Genomic DNA, 17,782 nt, shown 5'->3' on the forward strand with positions numbered 1-17,782 from the left:
TTTCTTTACTACCCACAAGGGGCTAACCAACCACGGAGAGGACAAACAAGGAGAGACAAACGGATTAAGTCGATTAGATCGACCCCAGTGCTTAACTGGTACTTATTTAATCGACCCCCGAAAGGATGAAAGGCAAAGTCGACCTCGGCGGAATTTGAACTCAGAACGTAGCGGCAGACGAAATACCTATTTCTTTACTACCCACAAGGGGCTAAACACAGAGAGGACAAGCAAGGAGAGACAAATGGATTAAGTCGATTACATCGACCCCAGTGCGTAACTGGTACTTATTTAATCGACCCCCGAAAGGATGAAAGGCAAAGTCGACCTCGGCGGAATTTGAACTCAGAACGTAGTGGCAGACGAAATACTGCTAAGCATTTCGCCCGGCGTGCTAAAGATTCTGCCAGCTCGCCGCCTTTGCAGCATCTTAAAATACCGTTTGCATTGATGAAAATATAACAATACAAATATTTATTAAGTATAAAGTATAAAAATGCAAATCATAAAATTATAATGGAAAGTGGATTAAGAGACTCGAAACGCATAACGCAACCTAAAATGATTGATATTACTGAAGAGATGGTACTGAAGCAGAAAGAAAAGTCATCATACCATTGTGATATATGTGATAAATCATTCACTCAAAAAGGTAATTTTTCCACTCACCTGCGTATTCATTCAGGGGAAAAACCATATCATTGTGATGTCTGTGGAAAATCGTTTTCTGCCCAAACTTACTTAACTACTCACATACGTATTCATACGGGAGAAAAACCATATCGCTGTGAAGCTTGTGGTAAATCATTTGCTGCAAGAAGTATACTAATTAGTCACAAACGTATTCATACTGGCGATAAACCATATCGGTGTGATATCTGTGATAAATCATTCTCTGTAGGCAGCACCTTAACTAAACACAAACGCATTCATACAGGAGAGAAACCATATCAGTGTGATATCTGTGGGAAATCATTCTTTCAAAGAGCTCACTTAACTTCTCACGGACGTATTCATACGGGAGAGAAGCCATATCACTGTGAAATCTGTGGTAAAGCTTTCTCTGAAAGTTGTCATTTAACCAATCATAAACGTGTCCATACTGGAGAGAGGCCGTATCGTTGTGGGGTCTGTGGGAAATCGTTTTCTCAAACAAGTTACCTGAATGTACACATCAAACGTATCCATTCCGAAGAGAAGCGCATTCGTCCACAAGAGAAACCACATCATTGTGATTTTTGTGGTAAGTCTTTCTCTGAAGCCAGTTACTTAATATCACACAAACGTGTTCATACAGGAGAAAAGCCATACCACTGTAATATCTGCGGCAAAGCATTTTCTGAAAGAAGTCACTTAATCAATCACAAACGTATTCACACAGGAGAGAAGCCATATCATTGTGACGTCTGTGATAAATCATTTTCTCAAAAAGGCCACTTGAATATTCACAAACGCACTCATACTGGAGAGAAACCATATAGTTGTGACACATGTGGTAAATCATTCTCTCAAACCAATCACTTAACCATTCACAGATATATTCATACAGGAGAGAAACCGAATCACTGTGATATCTGTGGCAAGTCATTCTCTCAAAACAGTGATATAACTAAACACAAACGTACTCATACAGGAGAGAAACCCTATAGTTGCCATACTTGTGGTAAGTCATTCTCAGATCGAAGAACCTTAAGGAAACACGAGGACATTCATTCTAGAGACAATCCCTGTCAATAGTAAATCACTCACTGCAAAGTTGGTGAACCAGTAATGTATTCACGTTGCAGTAAAAACACATAACTAGTACTTTTAGTAAATCACTGAAAATTAGTCACTTAACTTGATGCATATGTATTCATATAAATGAATAACTGTAGCAATGTCAAAATTCATTCTATGGCTGTATGCTAAGAAGTATGTTTCTTAACCAAGTTGTTCTTGGTTCAGTCCCTCTGCATGGCACCCTGGGACGTGTCATACTGTAGCCCCAGGCCAATCAAAGCCTTGTGAGTGAATTTGGTTGATGGAAACTAAAAGAAGCTTGTGTGTGTGACTATCTGTGTCCCCTACTACTACTTAATAACTGCCATCGGTTTCTGCACCTGTTACGGAACAGAGCAAGAAAAAAAAACTTTTCTCAAAAAGGCCACTTTCTCCTTCAAATGATCATTTCCTGTGCAGGTGTGTGATGTGCCACATTTTCCTGCTGAAGTGAGATAAAATCAGAGACATTACGTCAGTGGAAAGAACCTTTGGATGCTGCATTACTTCCCTGAGACAAGAGCTACCGAACAGGAAAGAACTCTTGAGAGTTCAACATTATCAGTGACTAGTATAAAATGTCTGAGATACTACCACCTACCCTTAAGACATGATATTATTGCAAAAACCATTTACAGTGCAATCTGCAGGAAGGATTTCTCTGACAGATACATCAAAAGAATGCCAGATCCAGAACGAACTCACACTTTTAAAAACATGGAACACTAGTGTAGTACTCCAATAAAAACAGCAATCCGGTGCAAGAAGAACAGATCTGATGTTGTTCTATCAGACAAGAAACAATACCCTGCTCTCTTTTAGAGGTTCGCTTCCGAGCAGATGTGAATGCATTTCAAAAGTCCAAAAAAAAAGAAAAGACAATATTTCTGGTGCTTTAATGCAGAACTTACATTCTTGCATCTGAGTACAAATTTGTGTTTGTATCTATCATCACAGGTGCATTAAGCTATGTATCTACAAATTTACGTGCAAACCAAGAAATTCAAGGTTTCTGAAAGCAAGAGCAAAATAAAATTCAATCTATTTAGTGACACAGAAAATATTTGTCACACATGTAGCAGACTCAAGACCCGGAATCAACAAATTGCTAAGTCCTAGTCATTTCACATGATTGGCCAATCAACTGACCAATCAGCATTGAGCTGTCACGTGATGCAAACTTCTAGACCATATCCAAACGAAACTTATAAATAGACGAGTTTTGGGTGTCAACCCTAACTCCCCCTCCTCACTCCATCCGTAATGTCTTCGGTCTGTCCTACCATTCGATTTTATTATATTTTCTTATTTTTGTAAAATTTTTCATGTCATCTTTTTTGTATAATCATTCGCTCATTTGACCCCAAAATCAGATTGTATTGTCCCCTCTTTGTTGGCCCCTTGTGGGTAATAAAAAAAATCGAAGTATTGGGAGTTGCTGTCATAAAATCTCATTCTTCAACATGTAACAGTTCTTTTATCAAATTCTTATTAAACTCAACAGACACGGTAGTACTGTCGTGAACTGAGCATGTCTTGTCTTAGTCTTGAATGCGTATTCACAGAGATTATTTAAGCATTTATTTTGTTATAAATACAGAGCTATTTCTCCAGAGTGTATACTTTGTTATTTCAAAAAAATGCATCCGGGTTGAAGTACTTGACCGTACTGAGCAGACTTCCTCTGCTCTGGTTCTCCCAGGGAGTCACATAGTGGGTGATGGCATGCAATCCTATAAAAACATTGGAAGCCAAAATGGTAGTGTGTACACTCACGAAGTGAATGTGCATCAACTTTGTTGATCCGGCAAATAAGGATGTTCATACGCAAAATGTGGAAAACTTGTGGATGCGTGTTAAAAGACAGGCGATCCTTCGGTATAAGTACCGTAAGTGGCTTTGTTTACATTTCTTAAGGTAACAGAGACCCTTTTCTCCCACCCCTAACCCTAACCTCTCTTTTACTCGTTTCAGTCATTTGACTGCGGCCATGCTGGAGCACCGCCTTTAGTCGAACAAATCGACCCCGGCACTTATTCTTTGTAAGCCCAGTACTTATTCTATCGGTCTGTTTTTGCCGAACCGCTAAGTAACGGGGACATAAACACACCAGCATCGGTTGTCAAGCAATGCTAGGGGGACAAACACAAACACACACACATATATATATATACATATATACGACGGGCTTCTTTCAGTTTCCGTCTACCAAATCCACTCACAAGGTTTTGGTCTGCCCGAGGCTATAGTAGAAGACACTTGCCCAAGATGCCACGCAGTGGGACTGAACCCGGAACCATGTGGTTGGAAAGCAAGCTACTTACCACACAGCCACTGCTGCCTCATATATATATAAAAAACACTTTCTTGAAATGTATCTGGTACTTATACCGAAGTTACGTCAAAAGACAGTTACGATGTTCATTTGGAATGTCAGATAATTTGTCCGAGTCATATATTTACCCGAATTTAAATGGAGGAATTCTAAACCGAAGGGAAAGACGCTTCGGTTGCCATATTTAATGTCTACGCCTTTTGACAATAAGCTGACTTATTTATTTCCCCTTTAATTTTTATTGAATTTTATTACATTTCCCATATAGAAGGATTACCTAAAGAGAAATATAAAATCTTCTCCGTAAATTGCTTAACACCATGATGCATCTGCTGAAAATCAAAACATTTGTCAGTTACCTATTTCTTTATTACCCACAAGGGGCTAAACACAGAGGGGACAAACAAGGACAGACATAGGTATTAAGTCGATTATATCGACCCCAGTGCGTAACTGGTACTTAATTTATCGACCACGAAAGGATGAAAGGCAAAGTCGACCTCGGCGGAATTTGAACTCACAACGTAACGCAGACGAAATACCGCTGAGCATTTCGCCCGGCGTGCTAACGTTTCTGCCAGTATACCTATTTCTTTACTACCCACAAGGGGCTAAACATAGAGGGGACAAACAAGGACAGACATAGGTATTAAGTCGATTATATCGACCTCAGTGCGTAACTGGTACTTAATTTATCGACCCCGAAAGGATGAAAGGCAAAGTCGACCTCGGCGGAATTTGAACTCACAACGTAACGCAGACGAAATACCGCTGAGCATTTCGCCCGGCGTGCTAACGTTTCTGCCAGTATACCTATTTCTTTACTACCCACAAGGGGCTAAACATAGAGGGGACAAACAAGGACAGACATAGGTATTAAGTCGATTATATCGACCCCAGTGCGTAACTGGTACTTAATTTATCGACCACGAAAGGATGAAAGGCAAAGTCGACCTCGGCGGAATTTGAACTCACAACGTAACGCAGACGAAATACCGCTAAGCATTTCGCCCGGCGTGCTAACGTTTCTGCCAGTATACCTATTTCTTTACTACCCACAAGGGGCTAAACATAGAGGGGACAAACAAGGACAGACATAGGTATTAAGTCGATTATATCGACCTCAGTGCGTAACTGGTACTTAATTTATCGACCACGAAAGGATGAAAGGCAAAGTCGACCTCGGCGGAATTTGAACTCACAACGTAACGCAGACGAAATACCGCTGAGCATTTCGCCCGGCGTGCTAACGATTCTGCCAGCTCTAAATAAATAAAGAATAATATAGCTTAAACCTTTGTCAGTTACCGTTTATTTCCTCGTTTAATTTTCACCCCGGATTAAATAATCTAGCCATTTATAGCACACTCACTCGTGTTTCAAGTTCAATGGTTTCCCATATAAGGAATATCACTTCCGTTTTACTATCACATGTATCCTGGTTGTGTCTATGAAAGTTTGAGATATATCATTCTCTATTTATTTAGACTGTCTTAGTAATAACAGATTATTTAGACTGTCTTAGCACAACATATGGTTAATGTTAATTAATCATAAGTGACAAATACAGATATGTTGTAAGAAATAGTTGAAACTTGTGCTAAATATATCAAAGTCCTCATAAATTTCAAAGCCTTCCTGCTTCAGTTTGTCCCTCGTTATTTCACCTTAAAGCTACAATCACTCTGTAAGTATCGTTTTCGTTCTTTCTCACTAATTTCTGTCTTCATTTAAACAATTTAATTAATCTAATTTTCAGAAAATATATCTCCATAGGTTGTGTGAATTCCGAAATTCACTTTGCGACGAACGGAAAAATGTGTCGAAGCTCGTTGTACGTTTTCGTGTTTTTCCCCCAACAATTCTTGACGAACGGTGTTCGTTTGTTTATGCCCCTCTTACGCAGCGATTCGGCAAAAGTAATAGATAATAAACGTAAGGCGAGTTTGATGACGGCCCGCCCGCCTTAAAAACTGGTTCAGTGACAGGTCGGACGGGTTAGTAAAGTTTTAACGTTGTTGGTAACAACATATTCTCTTTTCTAATTAAATATTGAAAAAGAGAGAAAATGCAAGGGAAATTAAGTTTGGCGGTACTTGTTTCATTAAAAAGAATTCAAAATTCTTTAATTAAAAAGAAATTCAGAGGTGTAACGTTGCGCAAATTCATTATTCCCTTGTGTTTTTCACGCACATGTTAGGTTGCCGATAAACATATTTCGTTACAACGTAAAAACATGTATTCAAATACGACTAACAAAGAAAAACTAACAAAAAAAGATAGGGTGTGGCACAACCTATTTCTGACTTATTCTACTCCTATTTCACTTTGTAGTCATTGTTGGTTGGTGAAATTCGAGCGGCTGAGAAAGTTCGTGCTGTAAACGAATACAATAATATCACATCCGTTTTGTCAGTAGCACTCATTTTGTCTACGAACGTTAGAGATATATTATTCTTTGTTTATTTAGGCTAACTTAGTAATAACTAATTAGCACAACAGATGGTTAATGTTAATTAATCATAAGTGACAAATAGAGATATGTTGTAAGAAATAATTGAAAGTTGTGCTAAATATATCAAAGTCCTCATAAATTTCAAAGCCTTCCTGCTTCAGTTTGTCCCTCGTTATTTCACCTTAAAGCTACAATCGCTCTGTAAGTATCGTCTTTGTTCTTTCTCACTAATTTCTGTCTTCATTTAAACAATTTAATTAATCCAATTTTCAGAAAATATATTTCATAAGTTGTGTAAATTCTGAAATCCACTTTGCGATTTGTGTAGAAGCTCGTCGTGTGATTTCGTGTTTGTCTCCAACAATTCATTTTGTCCCCAAAAGTTCATTTGTTTGTGTCCCTCTAACGCAGCGGTTCGGCAAAAGTGGTCGATTGAGTAAGAGACTTAAAAAAGAAGTTACTAGTGGTGATTAGTTTAACTAAACTCTTCAACATAGGCGCAAGAGTGGCTGTGTGGTAAGTAGCTTGTTTACCAACCACATGGTTCCGGGTTCAGGCCTGCTGCGTGGCATCTTGGGCAAGTGTCTTCTGCTATAGCCCCGGGCCGACCAATGCCTTGTGAGTGGATTTGGTAGGCGGAAACTGAAAGAAGCCCGTCGTATATATATATATATATATATATATATATATATGTGTGTGTGTGTGTGTTTGTGTTTGTCCCCCTAGCATTGCTTGACAACCGATGCTGGTGTGTTTACGTCCCCGTCACTTAGCGGTTCGGCAAAAACAGACCGATAGAATAAGTACTGGGCTTACAAAGAATAAGTCCCGGGGTCGATTTGCTCGACTAAAGGCGGTGCTCCAGCATGGCCGCAGTCAAATGACTGAAACAAGTAAAAGAGACCGATAGAATAAGTACTGGGCTTACAAAGAATAAGTCCCGGGGTCGATTTGCTTGACTAAAGGCGATGCTCCAGCATGGCCGCAGTCAAATGACTGAAACGAGTAAAAGAGAGTATGGCCGCAGTCCAATAACTATAACAAATAACAGCTTAATCGAAGCTATTTTCTTTTAATCTGTTCTTGTTTTTTTCACATCTTTTATTTTAAAACAATTTTTTCTTCATATAAATTTCGTTGTTGATCTGGTTTTTATCTTTTGCGTGTTGCTTGTTGCAGTCTTTGAACTGCAGCCATGCTGGAGCACAGCCTTGAATAGTTTAACCCTTTCGTTACTGCATTTATTTTGAGATGCTCCGTGTTTCTTCCAATTACTTTAAATATAACAAAGAATTAAGTAAAATAACATCGTTATCATCAAGCTAGTGTTAGGGACATAAATTGTGACTAAGGATTGGTGGAAGATTTTAATTCAAAACTTATGAAAACAAGACATTTGTACTACAGAGCCAGAGCCGGTTTCAGCCGGGTTGGTATTGAAAGGGTTAAAAACATCTCTACATTTCAGCAGATGGACATTAGAAGCAGTTGAAAGGGTGGGGATTGAAAGAAATTTAGGCTATTATTTCTAGGATACAGAGTGACCACATTGAGGTCTCCTTCTCTCATATCTTCTGCTGATTATTTTTCTTCTTAACCCTTTTGTTACCATATTTCTATTAAGATGCTCTGTGTTTCTTTCAATTACTTTAAATATAATAAAGAATTTAGTAAAATAACTTAGTTATCATTCAGCTAGTGTTAGGGACATAAATTGTGACTAAGATTCGGTGGAAGATTTTAATCCCAAACTTATGAAAACAAGACATTTGTACTACAGAACCAGAGGTGGTTTCAACCAGGTTGGTATCGAAAGGGTTAAGAATTGTTTCTCTATTATATATTTTAACCCTCTTGTTACCATATTTCTGTTGAGATGCTCTGTATTTCTTTCAATTAATTTTAAATATAACAAAGAATTTAGTAAAATAACATCGTTATCATCAAGCTAGTGTTAGGGACATAGATTGTGTCTAAGGTTTGGTGAAAGATTTTAATTCAGAACTTCTGAAAACAAGACATTTGTACTAAAGAGCCAGAGCCAGTTTCAGCCGGGTTGGTAACAAAAGGGTTAATCAGAAAAAGTCAACCCCATTATGTTTTTTTCTATTATTTATCACTACAGAAATACAGTATAATTTCTACTTTTGTAGTTTTACTGTCTAAGTATATTGTATGTCTTCAATTTATTTTTATTTTGTAGCACAGGCGCTGGTGAGGCCAGTACGGACCTGGAAGACATTTCAACTGAGTGGGGTGAAGCACTAAGCAACAAGAAAGTAAGACAGATTGACAGAAGCAAGGGTCTTGTTGAAGAGGTGAATACATTGTTTGGCCATATATATGTATCATCAATATTTCTTAACTTTTTAAAGATTGAATGTTTTACAGAACAGACTTAACCCTTTAGCATTTAAACTGACCATATCCGGCCAAAAGTATTCTGCGTGTTTTATGTTCAAACTGGCCAGATCTGGTCTCTCACACCAACCCTATAATATCGTTTGTTGAGTGAAAAGTTGGACATGAGGCATCAGATGCAGCATGCAAGAGAGGAGACTACTTTGGGTTGGAATGTGATGCAAATGAATGAATGAAGACAGCTGTGTAAAGCAGTACTGGAGGCGCAATGGCCCAGTGGTTAGGGCAGCGGACTCGCGGTCATAGGATCGTGGTTTCGATTCCCAGACCGGGCGTTGTGAGTGTTTATTGAGCGAAAACACCTAAAAAAACTCCACGAGGCTCCGGCAGAGGATGGTGTACTCTTTCACCACAACTTTCTCTCACTCTTACTTCCTGTTTCTGTTGTACCTGTATTTCAAGGGGCCAGCCTTGTCACTCTCTGTGTCACGCTGAATATGCCCGAGAACTACGTTAAGGGTACACGTGTCTGTGGAGTGCTCAGCCACTTACACGTTAATTTCACGAGCAGGCTGTTCCGTTGATTCGGATCAACCGGAACCCTCGTCGTCGTAACCGACGGAGTGCTTCCAAAGCAGTACTGGTCACTGAAAGTGGATGGCACCTGTGGAAGAGAGATGAAGTGTTGAGGATTGATCTCAGGATGTTAGGGGTCATTGCACTCGCATAGGATCTTACCATGTCCCTCCTTTTCAGCAGCACACTTGTTTCTGTTCTCCTACCTGTTAACGCTCTCTCTCTCTCTCTCTCTCTCCCTCCCTCTCTCTCTCTATCTTTCTCTCTCTCTCCCTCCTTCCCTCTCTTTCTCTCTCTCTCCCTCTCTCTTTCTTTCTTTCTCGCTCTATCTCTCTCTATCTTTCTCTCTCTTTCTCTCCCTCCCTCTCTCGCTCGCTCTCTCTCTCCCTCCCTCTCTCTCTCTTTCTCTCTCTCTCGCTTGCTCTCTCTCTCCCTCCCTCTCTCTCTCTCTCTCTCTCTCTCTCACTCTGGCTGGGTAACTGTTGACCTCCCCTGTAGCAAGACAGTTGTTTCTGCCTCTCTGTTACACTAATCTTTCATCATCCGACCCAAGATCAATTCCTCCAATTCCCCCACTCCCTTCTCAAAGAGTCTGTGATTGCAAAGTCACTTGGTGACCTTGCCAATGCAGGTGTCACTTAAAAAGCACCCAGTCCACACTGTAAGGCATTTGGCATTTGGAAGGGCATCCAGCTATAAAAATCACATCAGAACTCGTGAATGCCATGTGAAACACACTCGGCCCACTCTATGGAGTTGTTGGTGTTAGGAAGGGCATCCACCCATAGAAACCATTCCAAAACACACAGAAGCATGGCACAGGCTCTTGCCTGACCAACTCCTGTCAAACCATCCAACCCATGCCAGCATAGAATGACAATGTTAAACAATGCACAGGAGTGGCTGTGTGGTAAGTAGCTTGCTAACCAACCACATGGTTCCGGGTTCAGTCCCACGGCGTGGCATCTTGGGCAAGTGTCTTCTGCTATAGCCTCGGGCTGACCAAAGCCTTGTGAGTGGATTTGGTAGATGAAAACCGAAAGAAGCCCGTCGTATATATATATATATATATATAATATTAATTAGAGACAAAACCACTATTATGCAAATCAAATAAAGATGAATGTCCATAAAAGTGACAAGAAACGATCGTAGTGGATATCTTAATTATATTTAATTTATATAAAATTTTTTATGTATTGGATTAAGTCTTTCTTTATTTGATTTGCATAATAGTAGTTTTGTCTCTAATTAATATTACATTATATTTTACTATAAAATTGGATTCAATCCTAAATCTGATTTTTCCCTGTAAATTTGGATTTATTCCCTAATATTTATTATGTGTGTGTGTGTGTGTGTTTGTCCCCCTAGCATTGCTTGACAACCGATGCTGGTGTGTTTACGTCCCCGTCACTTAGCGGTTCGGCAAAAGAGACCGATAGAATAAGTACTGGGCTTACAAAAGAATAAGTCCCTGGGGTCGATTTGCTCGACTAAAGGCGGTGCTCCAGCACGACCGCAGTCAAATGACTGAAACAAGTAAAAGAGTTAATGCTGATGATTTTGTGATGTTTGTCAGTACAGAAATACAATATAATTTTCACTTTTGTAGTTTTACTGTTAAAGCATGTTGTTTACCTTCAATTCTTGCTTCTCTGTTGTTGTTTCAGATTATCAAACAACATTGGAAGAACTGTTTACCTGAGATTTTCATCATCATCGTTTTTTTGATGTCTACTTTTTCAAGCTGACAACTGTCGAACAGTTTGACACGAACAAATGAACCAGAGAACTCAGTCTTGCTGTAGATGTGAATTCGTGGCTTGCTCACGTGTACATCATCGATATTTCTTATTTGTTTTAAAGACGAAGTGTTCTTCATACACATTTATGATAGAAATAGCATTAAGATATTTTTTGTGAACTAAGCTTCATAGAAACATTTTTCTATTTCACTGGCTGCTATATTCAGAAAAAAGATTTTGTATTTTAATTGAACTTTAATTATAAAAGGGTTCAGAGCATCCTCAGATATTATCAAAGATCACAGCAGTATTTAGTGAGTATAAAATACAACAAAAAATTGCTTCATATTTTGATAAGAAAAGAAAAATAATAGAAAATGAATTCTGTGAGAACAAAGTTACCTTTAAAAGGCAGAAAAAAAAATATTCGTTCTTCTAATAGGAAAAAAAACAAAGGTAAAAGATCATCATCATCATCATCATCATATCACTGTGATATCTGTGGCAAATCATTCTCTCATCATCCTAACTTAACTAGACACAAACGTATTCACACAGGCGAGAACCCATATCGCTGTGACATCTGTGGTAAATCATTCTCTCAAAATGGTAACTTAACTATACATAAACGGATCCATTCAGGAGAGGAACCATATCACTGTGATGTATGTGGCAAATCATTCTCACAAAATGCCAATTTAGCTACACACAAGCAAATTCATTCAGGAAAGAAGCCATATCGCTGTGATATCTGTGGTAAATCGTTCTCACAAAATTCCAATTTAACTAGACACAAACATATTCATAAAGGAGACAAACCCCATCACACTCCTACCAGTGATAAATCATTCCCAGAAAAGAGTATTTTAACTACGCACAACTGTATTCACACAGGGAAGAAGAAGCCATATCGCTGTGATATCTGTGGTGAAACAGTCTCTCGAAATGATCGCTTAAGTTCTAACAAGCGAATTCCTAGAGGAAAGAAACCAAATAACCGTGGTAAATCATCCTCTCAAAATAGTAGCGTAAGTACTCACAAACGGGTTCTTAGAGGAGAGAAGCCATATCGATGTGATATCTGTGGTAAATCATTCTCTCAAAATAAATTAAGTACTCACAAACGAACTCATTCAGGTGAGAAGCCATACCAATGTGATATCTGTGGTAAATCATTCTCTCAAAATAGTAGCTTAATTACTCACAAACGAATTCATAGAAGTGAAAAGCCATACCACTGTGATATCTGTGGTAAATCATTCTCCCAAAATGTTAACTTAAGGACTCACAAACGAATTCATTCAGGCGAGAAGCCATATCAATGTGATATCTGTGGTAAATCATTCTCTCAAAATAGTAGCTTAATTACTCACAAACGAATTCATAGAAGTGAAAAGCCATACCACTGTGATATCTGTGGTAAATCATTCTCTCAAAATGGTAGCTTAAATATTCACAAACGAATTCATTCAGGAGATAAGCCGTATCACTGTGATATCTGTGGTCAATCCTTCTCACAGAATTGCAATTTGGTTAGACACAAACATCTTCATACAGAAAAGAAACCATATTGCTGTGGTATCTGTGGTAAATCATTTTCACCAAATGGCAATTTAACTACACACAAATATATTTATAGAGGAAAGAAGCCATACTGTGATATCTGTTGTCAATCATTCCCTCAAAATGATCACTTAAGTGCTGACAAACGAATTCATAGAGGTAAAAAGCCATATCACTGTGATATCTGTGGTAAATCATTCTCTGTAAGTTGTAAATTAACTAAACATACACGTATTCATACAGGAGAGAAACCATATCATTGTGATATCTGTGGTAAATCATTCTCTCAAAATGGTACCTTAAGTACCCACAAACGAATTCATTCAGGATATAAGCCGTATCACTGTGATATCTGTGGTCAATCCTTCTCACAGAATTGCAATTTACTTAGACACAAACATATTCATACAGGAACGAAGCCATATCGTTGTGATATCTGTGGTAAATCATTCTCACAAAGTGGCAATTTGGCTACCCACAAATATGTTCATATAGCAAACAAACCATGTCGCTGCGATATTTGTGGTCGATCATTCCCTCGAAACGATCACCTACGTACTCACAAACGGGTTCATAGAGGAGAGAAACCATATCGCTGTAACATCTGTGGTAAATCATTCTCACAAAATTGCAATTTAACTAAACATACACGTATTCATACAGGTGAGAAACCATATCGCTGTGATATCTGTGGTAAATCATTCTCACAAAACATCCACTTAAGTAAGCATAAAACTATCCATAAATCAGTGTAAATATATCCACAGTCAAATTTACTTACTTAATCCTTTCACTCCCTACAAAGCATAGGCCTTGAATGACTTTTCTTTATTATTCTCAAGTTATCTTGCTTTTGAAATTTATGTTGATGTTCCTATAAGTTGCTTTTGTCTAGTAGGGGTATTGGCTCTACACATAGACTTATTTTTATCTCTAGTTGGAGGTTGTCCCAATAAGTTTGGCTCCTGTCTTTTGACCTGTCCTGCATGAGATGCTTTGCCAGTTGCCTTTGGCTCTACTGGTATAGATTCTAGAATTATTGAGTCACTTAACCCTTTTGTTACTAACCCGGCCAAAACCGGCTCTGGCTCTGTGGTAAAATGTCTTGTTTTCATAAGTTTTGAATTAAAATCTTCCACCAAACCTTAGTCACAATTTATGTTCCTAACATCAGCTTAATCATAACTAAGTTGTTTTACTAAATTCTTTGTTATATTTAAAGTAATTGAAAGAAACACAGAGTATCTCAAAATAATACAGTAACAAAAGGGTTAAGGCCCTACATAACGATAAAGGACTTGAACTTGCAGTGGAATATTAATACAGTAGTACCACAGTTTTCGAACGACTCTGATCACGAATAAATCGTGCTTTATCTTCTATCTTTCTCATATTCATTTAATACACTAGTACCTCCATTTATGAACACTTCCGATCACAAAAAATCATGCCTTATATACATCTCTGTCAATATATATATATATATATATATATATATATATATATATGTGTGTGGAGGCGTAATGGCTCAGTAGTTAGGGCAGTGGACTCGCGGTTTCGATTCCCAGACCGGGCGTTGTGTGTGTGTTTATTGGGCGAAAACACCTAAAGCTCCACAAGGCTCTGGCAGGGGGTGGTGTCGACCCCTGTTGTACTCTTTCATCCCAACTTTCTCTCACTCTTTCTTCCTGCTTCTTGAGTAATGCTGCGATGGATTGGCGTCCCGTCCAGCTGGGGGGGGGGGGACACATACGTCATAGAAACCGGGAAACTGGACCCATAAGCCTCACTGGGCTTTAAAAGGGCGCATTTATTTTTGTGGAGGCGCAATGGCCCAGTGGTTAGGGCAGTGGACTCGCAATCGTAGGATCGCGGTTTCCATTCCCAGACCGGCCATTGTGTGTGTGTTTATTGAGCGAAAACACCTAAAGCTCCACGAGGCTCCGGCAGGGGGTGGTGTCGACCCCTGTTGTACTCTTTCGCCCCCGACTTTCTCTCACTCTTTCTTCCTGTTTCTTGAGTAACGCTGCGATGGACTGGCGTCCCGTCCAGCTGGGGGGAACACATACGCCATAGAAACCCGGAAACTGGGCCCACGAGCCTGGCTAGGCTTGAAAAGGGCACATAAATAATAAAAATATATATAGATATATATATAAAGCACGATTTATTTGTGATCAGAGTTCGAAAACCAAGGTACTACTTTTTATGTGCTAAATACATTACAGTAAGTGTAATATTCAAGTTGTTTTGATTAAATAAAGTTGTTTGTTTTCTCATGCCTATAATTTGTCATTTTATGAACTCTGATACACATGTACAGGATCATCTAGTAATTAATGTTTCCTACTATAGGCATATAACACTACCATATAATAGTGTTATATGTTATATGGTAGTGAAACATGGGTACCACAAAGAGAGAAGAGCAAAGACTGGTAACGGCTCAAGGAGCCATGGAAAGGTCAATGCTTGGTATCTCGTTGAGAGAGCACATAAGTAGCGAGATCATCAGAAAGAAGTCTGGCGTGAGGGATGTCATCGCAGAGTTTAGATGGGCTGGACACGTCACCCAGCTCACCGATAATCGGTGGACGCACACAGTTGTCGAGTGGTACCCGCGCCGGCGGAAAAGACCTCCACGACGGTGGAGTTAGGATTTCAGGAGGACGATTGGGATCACGTGGATGAGAAAGGCGCGATCCAGAGAGAAGTGGACAAGTGCTGTGACCAGCGGTGTCAAATGGACGCCTGATGGACTGGTCGGTCAAGGTGACTATAGGTATAAGGTCTGAAACTTTTAGAAGTAATTTAACTAGATGAATGTATTTGTGATGGGATTCTGTTATTAAATTAAGTTAATTTTTTGGCTCAAAAAGCAAAAGGCAAGGCCATGTAGGGGGACATGGAGTTATGTATAGGGGTGTTCATACAAACAGTTCAGGCCATTTCTGGTCAAGAGAGACTTTGAACCGAGCGGTCATCGGCAGCTTATTCCACGGATCTGCAACCCGGACAGAGAAAGGCCCTCTCCTTCGATTGAGATGAATTTGTTGTGATACCAGTGGCACGTAAGAGAACCATCCGAACGTGGCCGTTGCCAGCGCCGCCCTTCCTGGCCTCGTGCTGGTGGCACATAAAATGCACCAACCGATTGTGACCGTTGCCAGCCTCACCTGGCCCCCGTGCCGGTGGCATGTAAAAGCACCTACTACACTCACGGAGTGGTTGGCGTTAGGAAGGGCATCCAGCCGTAGAAACATTGCCAGATCAGCCTGGTGCAGCCTTCTGGCTTCCCAGACCCCAGTTGAACCGTCCAACCCATGCCAGCATGGAAAGTGGATGCTAAACGATGATGATGATGATGATGATGATCAAATGTTTGTGTTGTATATTAGCTCCTTCCATCAAGTTGACATTGCTTGTACTGGTGCCCAGTATGCTGTGTGTCACATCATTATCATTTAATGTCTGTGTTCTATTGTGGCACAAGTTGGATGGAGGTGACAGCATCCAGCAAGCTGCATCACAACATTGAACTCCAGCGTCTATTTCGACATGGTTTACTGTCATTTTTTTACAGGTGCACAGTGTGCTGCATGTCAGATGTCATTATCATTTAATATCTGTGGTCCATGGTGCACAGGTTGGATGGGCGGGACAGGATCCATCAAGGATATAAGTACATATATACGATGGGCTTCTTTTCAGTTTCCGTCTACCAAATCCACTCACAAGGCTTTGGTCGGCCCGAGGCTATAGTAGAAGACACTTGCCCAAGGTGCCATGCAGTGGGACTGAACCCGGAACCATGTGGTTCGTAAGCAAGCTACTTACCACACAGCCACTCCTACTCAACATTGAGCTCCAGTGACAGTTTTGACAAGGTTTCTATGGTTGGATGTCCTTCCTAATGTACAACACTTTGCACAATGTACAGGATGCCTTTTTCAGGTTAGTAGCTGGCGCTCTTAACCATTACGCTATATGCCGTGGGCATATGTTCAAAATTTTATTTTAAAATATCCATTTTTCTGAAAGTTATGAAGAAACAAAGTCAAAGGGGCACACTTGTGTAGGAATACCTACAAAGTATGTAGTTTATCGGAAATTTGGCTGTTATTTCTAGCATGTGGAGAGAGTGCTTGAAGGCCTATTTAATGCGTGGGGTTGCAACACCCCTACGCATGCACAATGACTGAAAGGGTTTTAAAACATCCTGTATATGCTGTACAGTCGCGAGGGGTCAATTTCAGTGTCGTAATATGTGTATTTCGCGCCCCCAAAAAAAAAAATTCTGGAAAAAGTGAAAAATTAAGAAACTGGTAGGGAGAGGGCATTGAAATTTTGAAATACCAATTTTTTTTTTCAAATTCACAATCTCCATAGTCGAAAACGTGGATTTCTGTAGAAAAATAAATAGATAATAAACATAGGCGCAGGAGTGGCTGTGTGGTAAGTAGCTGGTTTACCAACCACATGGTTCCGGGTTCAGTCCCACTGCGTGGTACCTTGGGCAAGTGTCTTCTACTATAGCCTCGGGCCGACCAAAGCCTTGTGAGTGGATTTGGTAGAGGGAAACTGAAAGAAGCCTGTCGCATGTGTGTGTCTGTGTTTGTCCCCCTAGCATTGCTTGACAACCGATGCTGGTGTGTTTATGTCCCCGTTACTTAGCAGTTCGGCAAAAGAGAGACCGATAGAATAAGTACTGGGCTTACAAAAGAATAAGTCCCAGGGTCGAGTTGCTCGATTAAAGGCGGTGCTCCAGCATGGCCGCAGTCAAATGACCGAAACAAGTAAAAGAGTATAAGGCCGTTTTGGTGACCGCCCGCCTTAAAAACTGGTTCAGTGACAGGTCGGACGGGTTTGTAAAGTTTTATTGTTGTTGGTAACAACATATTCTCTTTTCGGCCTAATTTCGTTATAGCTATACTCCACAACCCACGAAAATACCCAAACTGAAATGTTTTGATTTTGTCGAGT

General features: G+C 39.8%; 1 protein-coding gene across 8 annotated transcripts; it reads left to right on the top strand.

Moving 5' to 3' along the window:
• Positions 1 to 306: 306 nt before the first annotated feature.
• On the top strand, positions 307 to 13,969 carry LOC115226289 (zinc finger protein 160). 8 transcript variants are annotated; one of them, XM_036515397.1, is made up of 4 exons: positions 6,469 to 6,752; positions 8,755 to 8,869; positions 11,162 to 11,828; positions 11,913 to 13,969. In XM_036515397.1, the coding sequence occupies exons 3-4, from the start codon at positions 11,614 to 11,616 to the stop codon at positions 13,552 to 13,554; spliced, it is 1,857 nt and encodes a 618-aa protein (XP_036371290.1). In that variant the 5' UTR covers positions 6,469 to 6,752; positions 8,755 to 8,869; positions 11,162 to 11,613; the 3' UTR covers positions 13,555 to 13,969. The 8 variants fall into 8 exon arrangements, with proteins under 8 accessions (XP_036371289.1, XP_036371293.1, XP_036371291.1 ...); XM_036515399.1 differs by having other exon boundaries at positions 6,470 to 6,752; positions 11,162 to 12,125; positions 12,288 to 13,969; XM_036515396.1 differs by lacking the exons at positions 6,469 to 6,752; positions 8,755 to 8,869; positions 11,162 to 11,828 and adding an exon at positions 307 to 1,039 and having other exon boundaries at positions 12,065 to 12,958; positions 13,043 to 13,969.
• The last annotated feature ends 3,813 nt before the right edge of the window (positions 13,970 to 17,782 follow it).

This window comes from Octopus sinensis, linkage group LG30 (assembly GCF_006345805.1).
Source record: "Octopus sinensis linkage group LG30, ASM634580v1, whole genome shotgun sequence".
Lineage (NCBI taxonomy): Eukaryota > Metazoa > Mollusca > Cephalopoda > Octopoda > Octopodidae > Octopus > Octopus sinensis.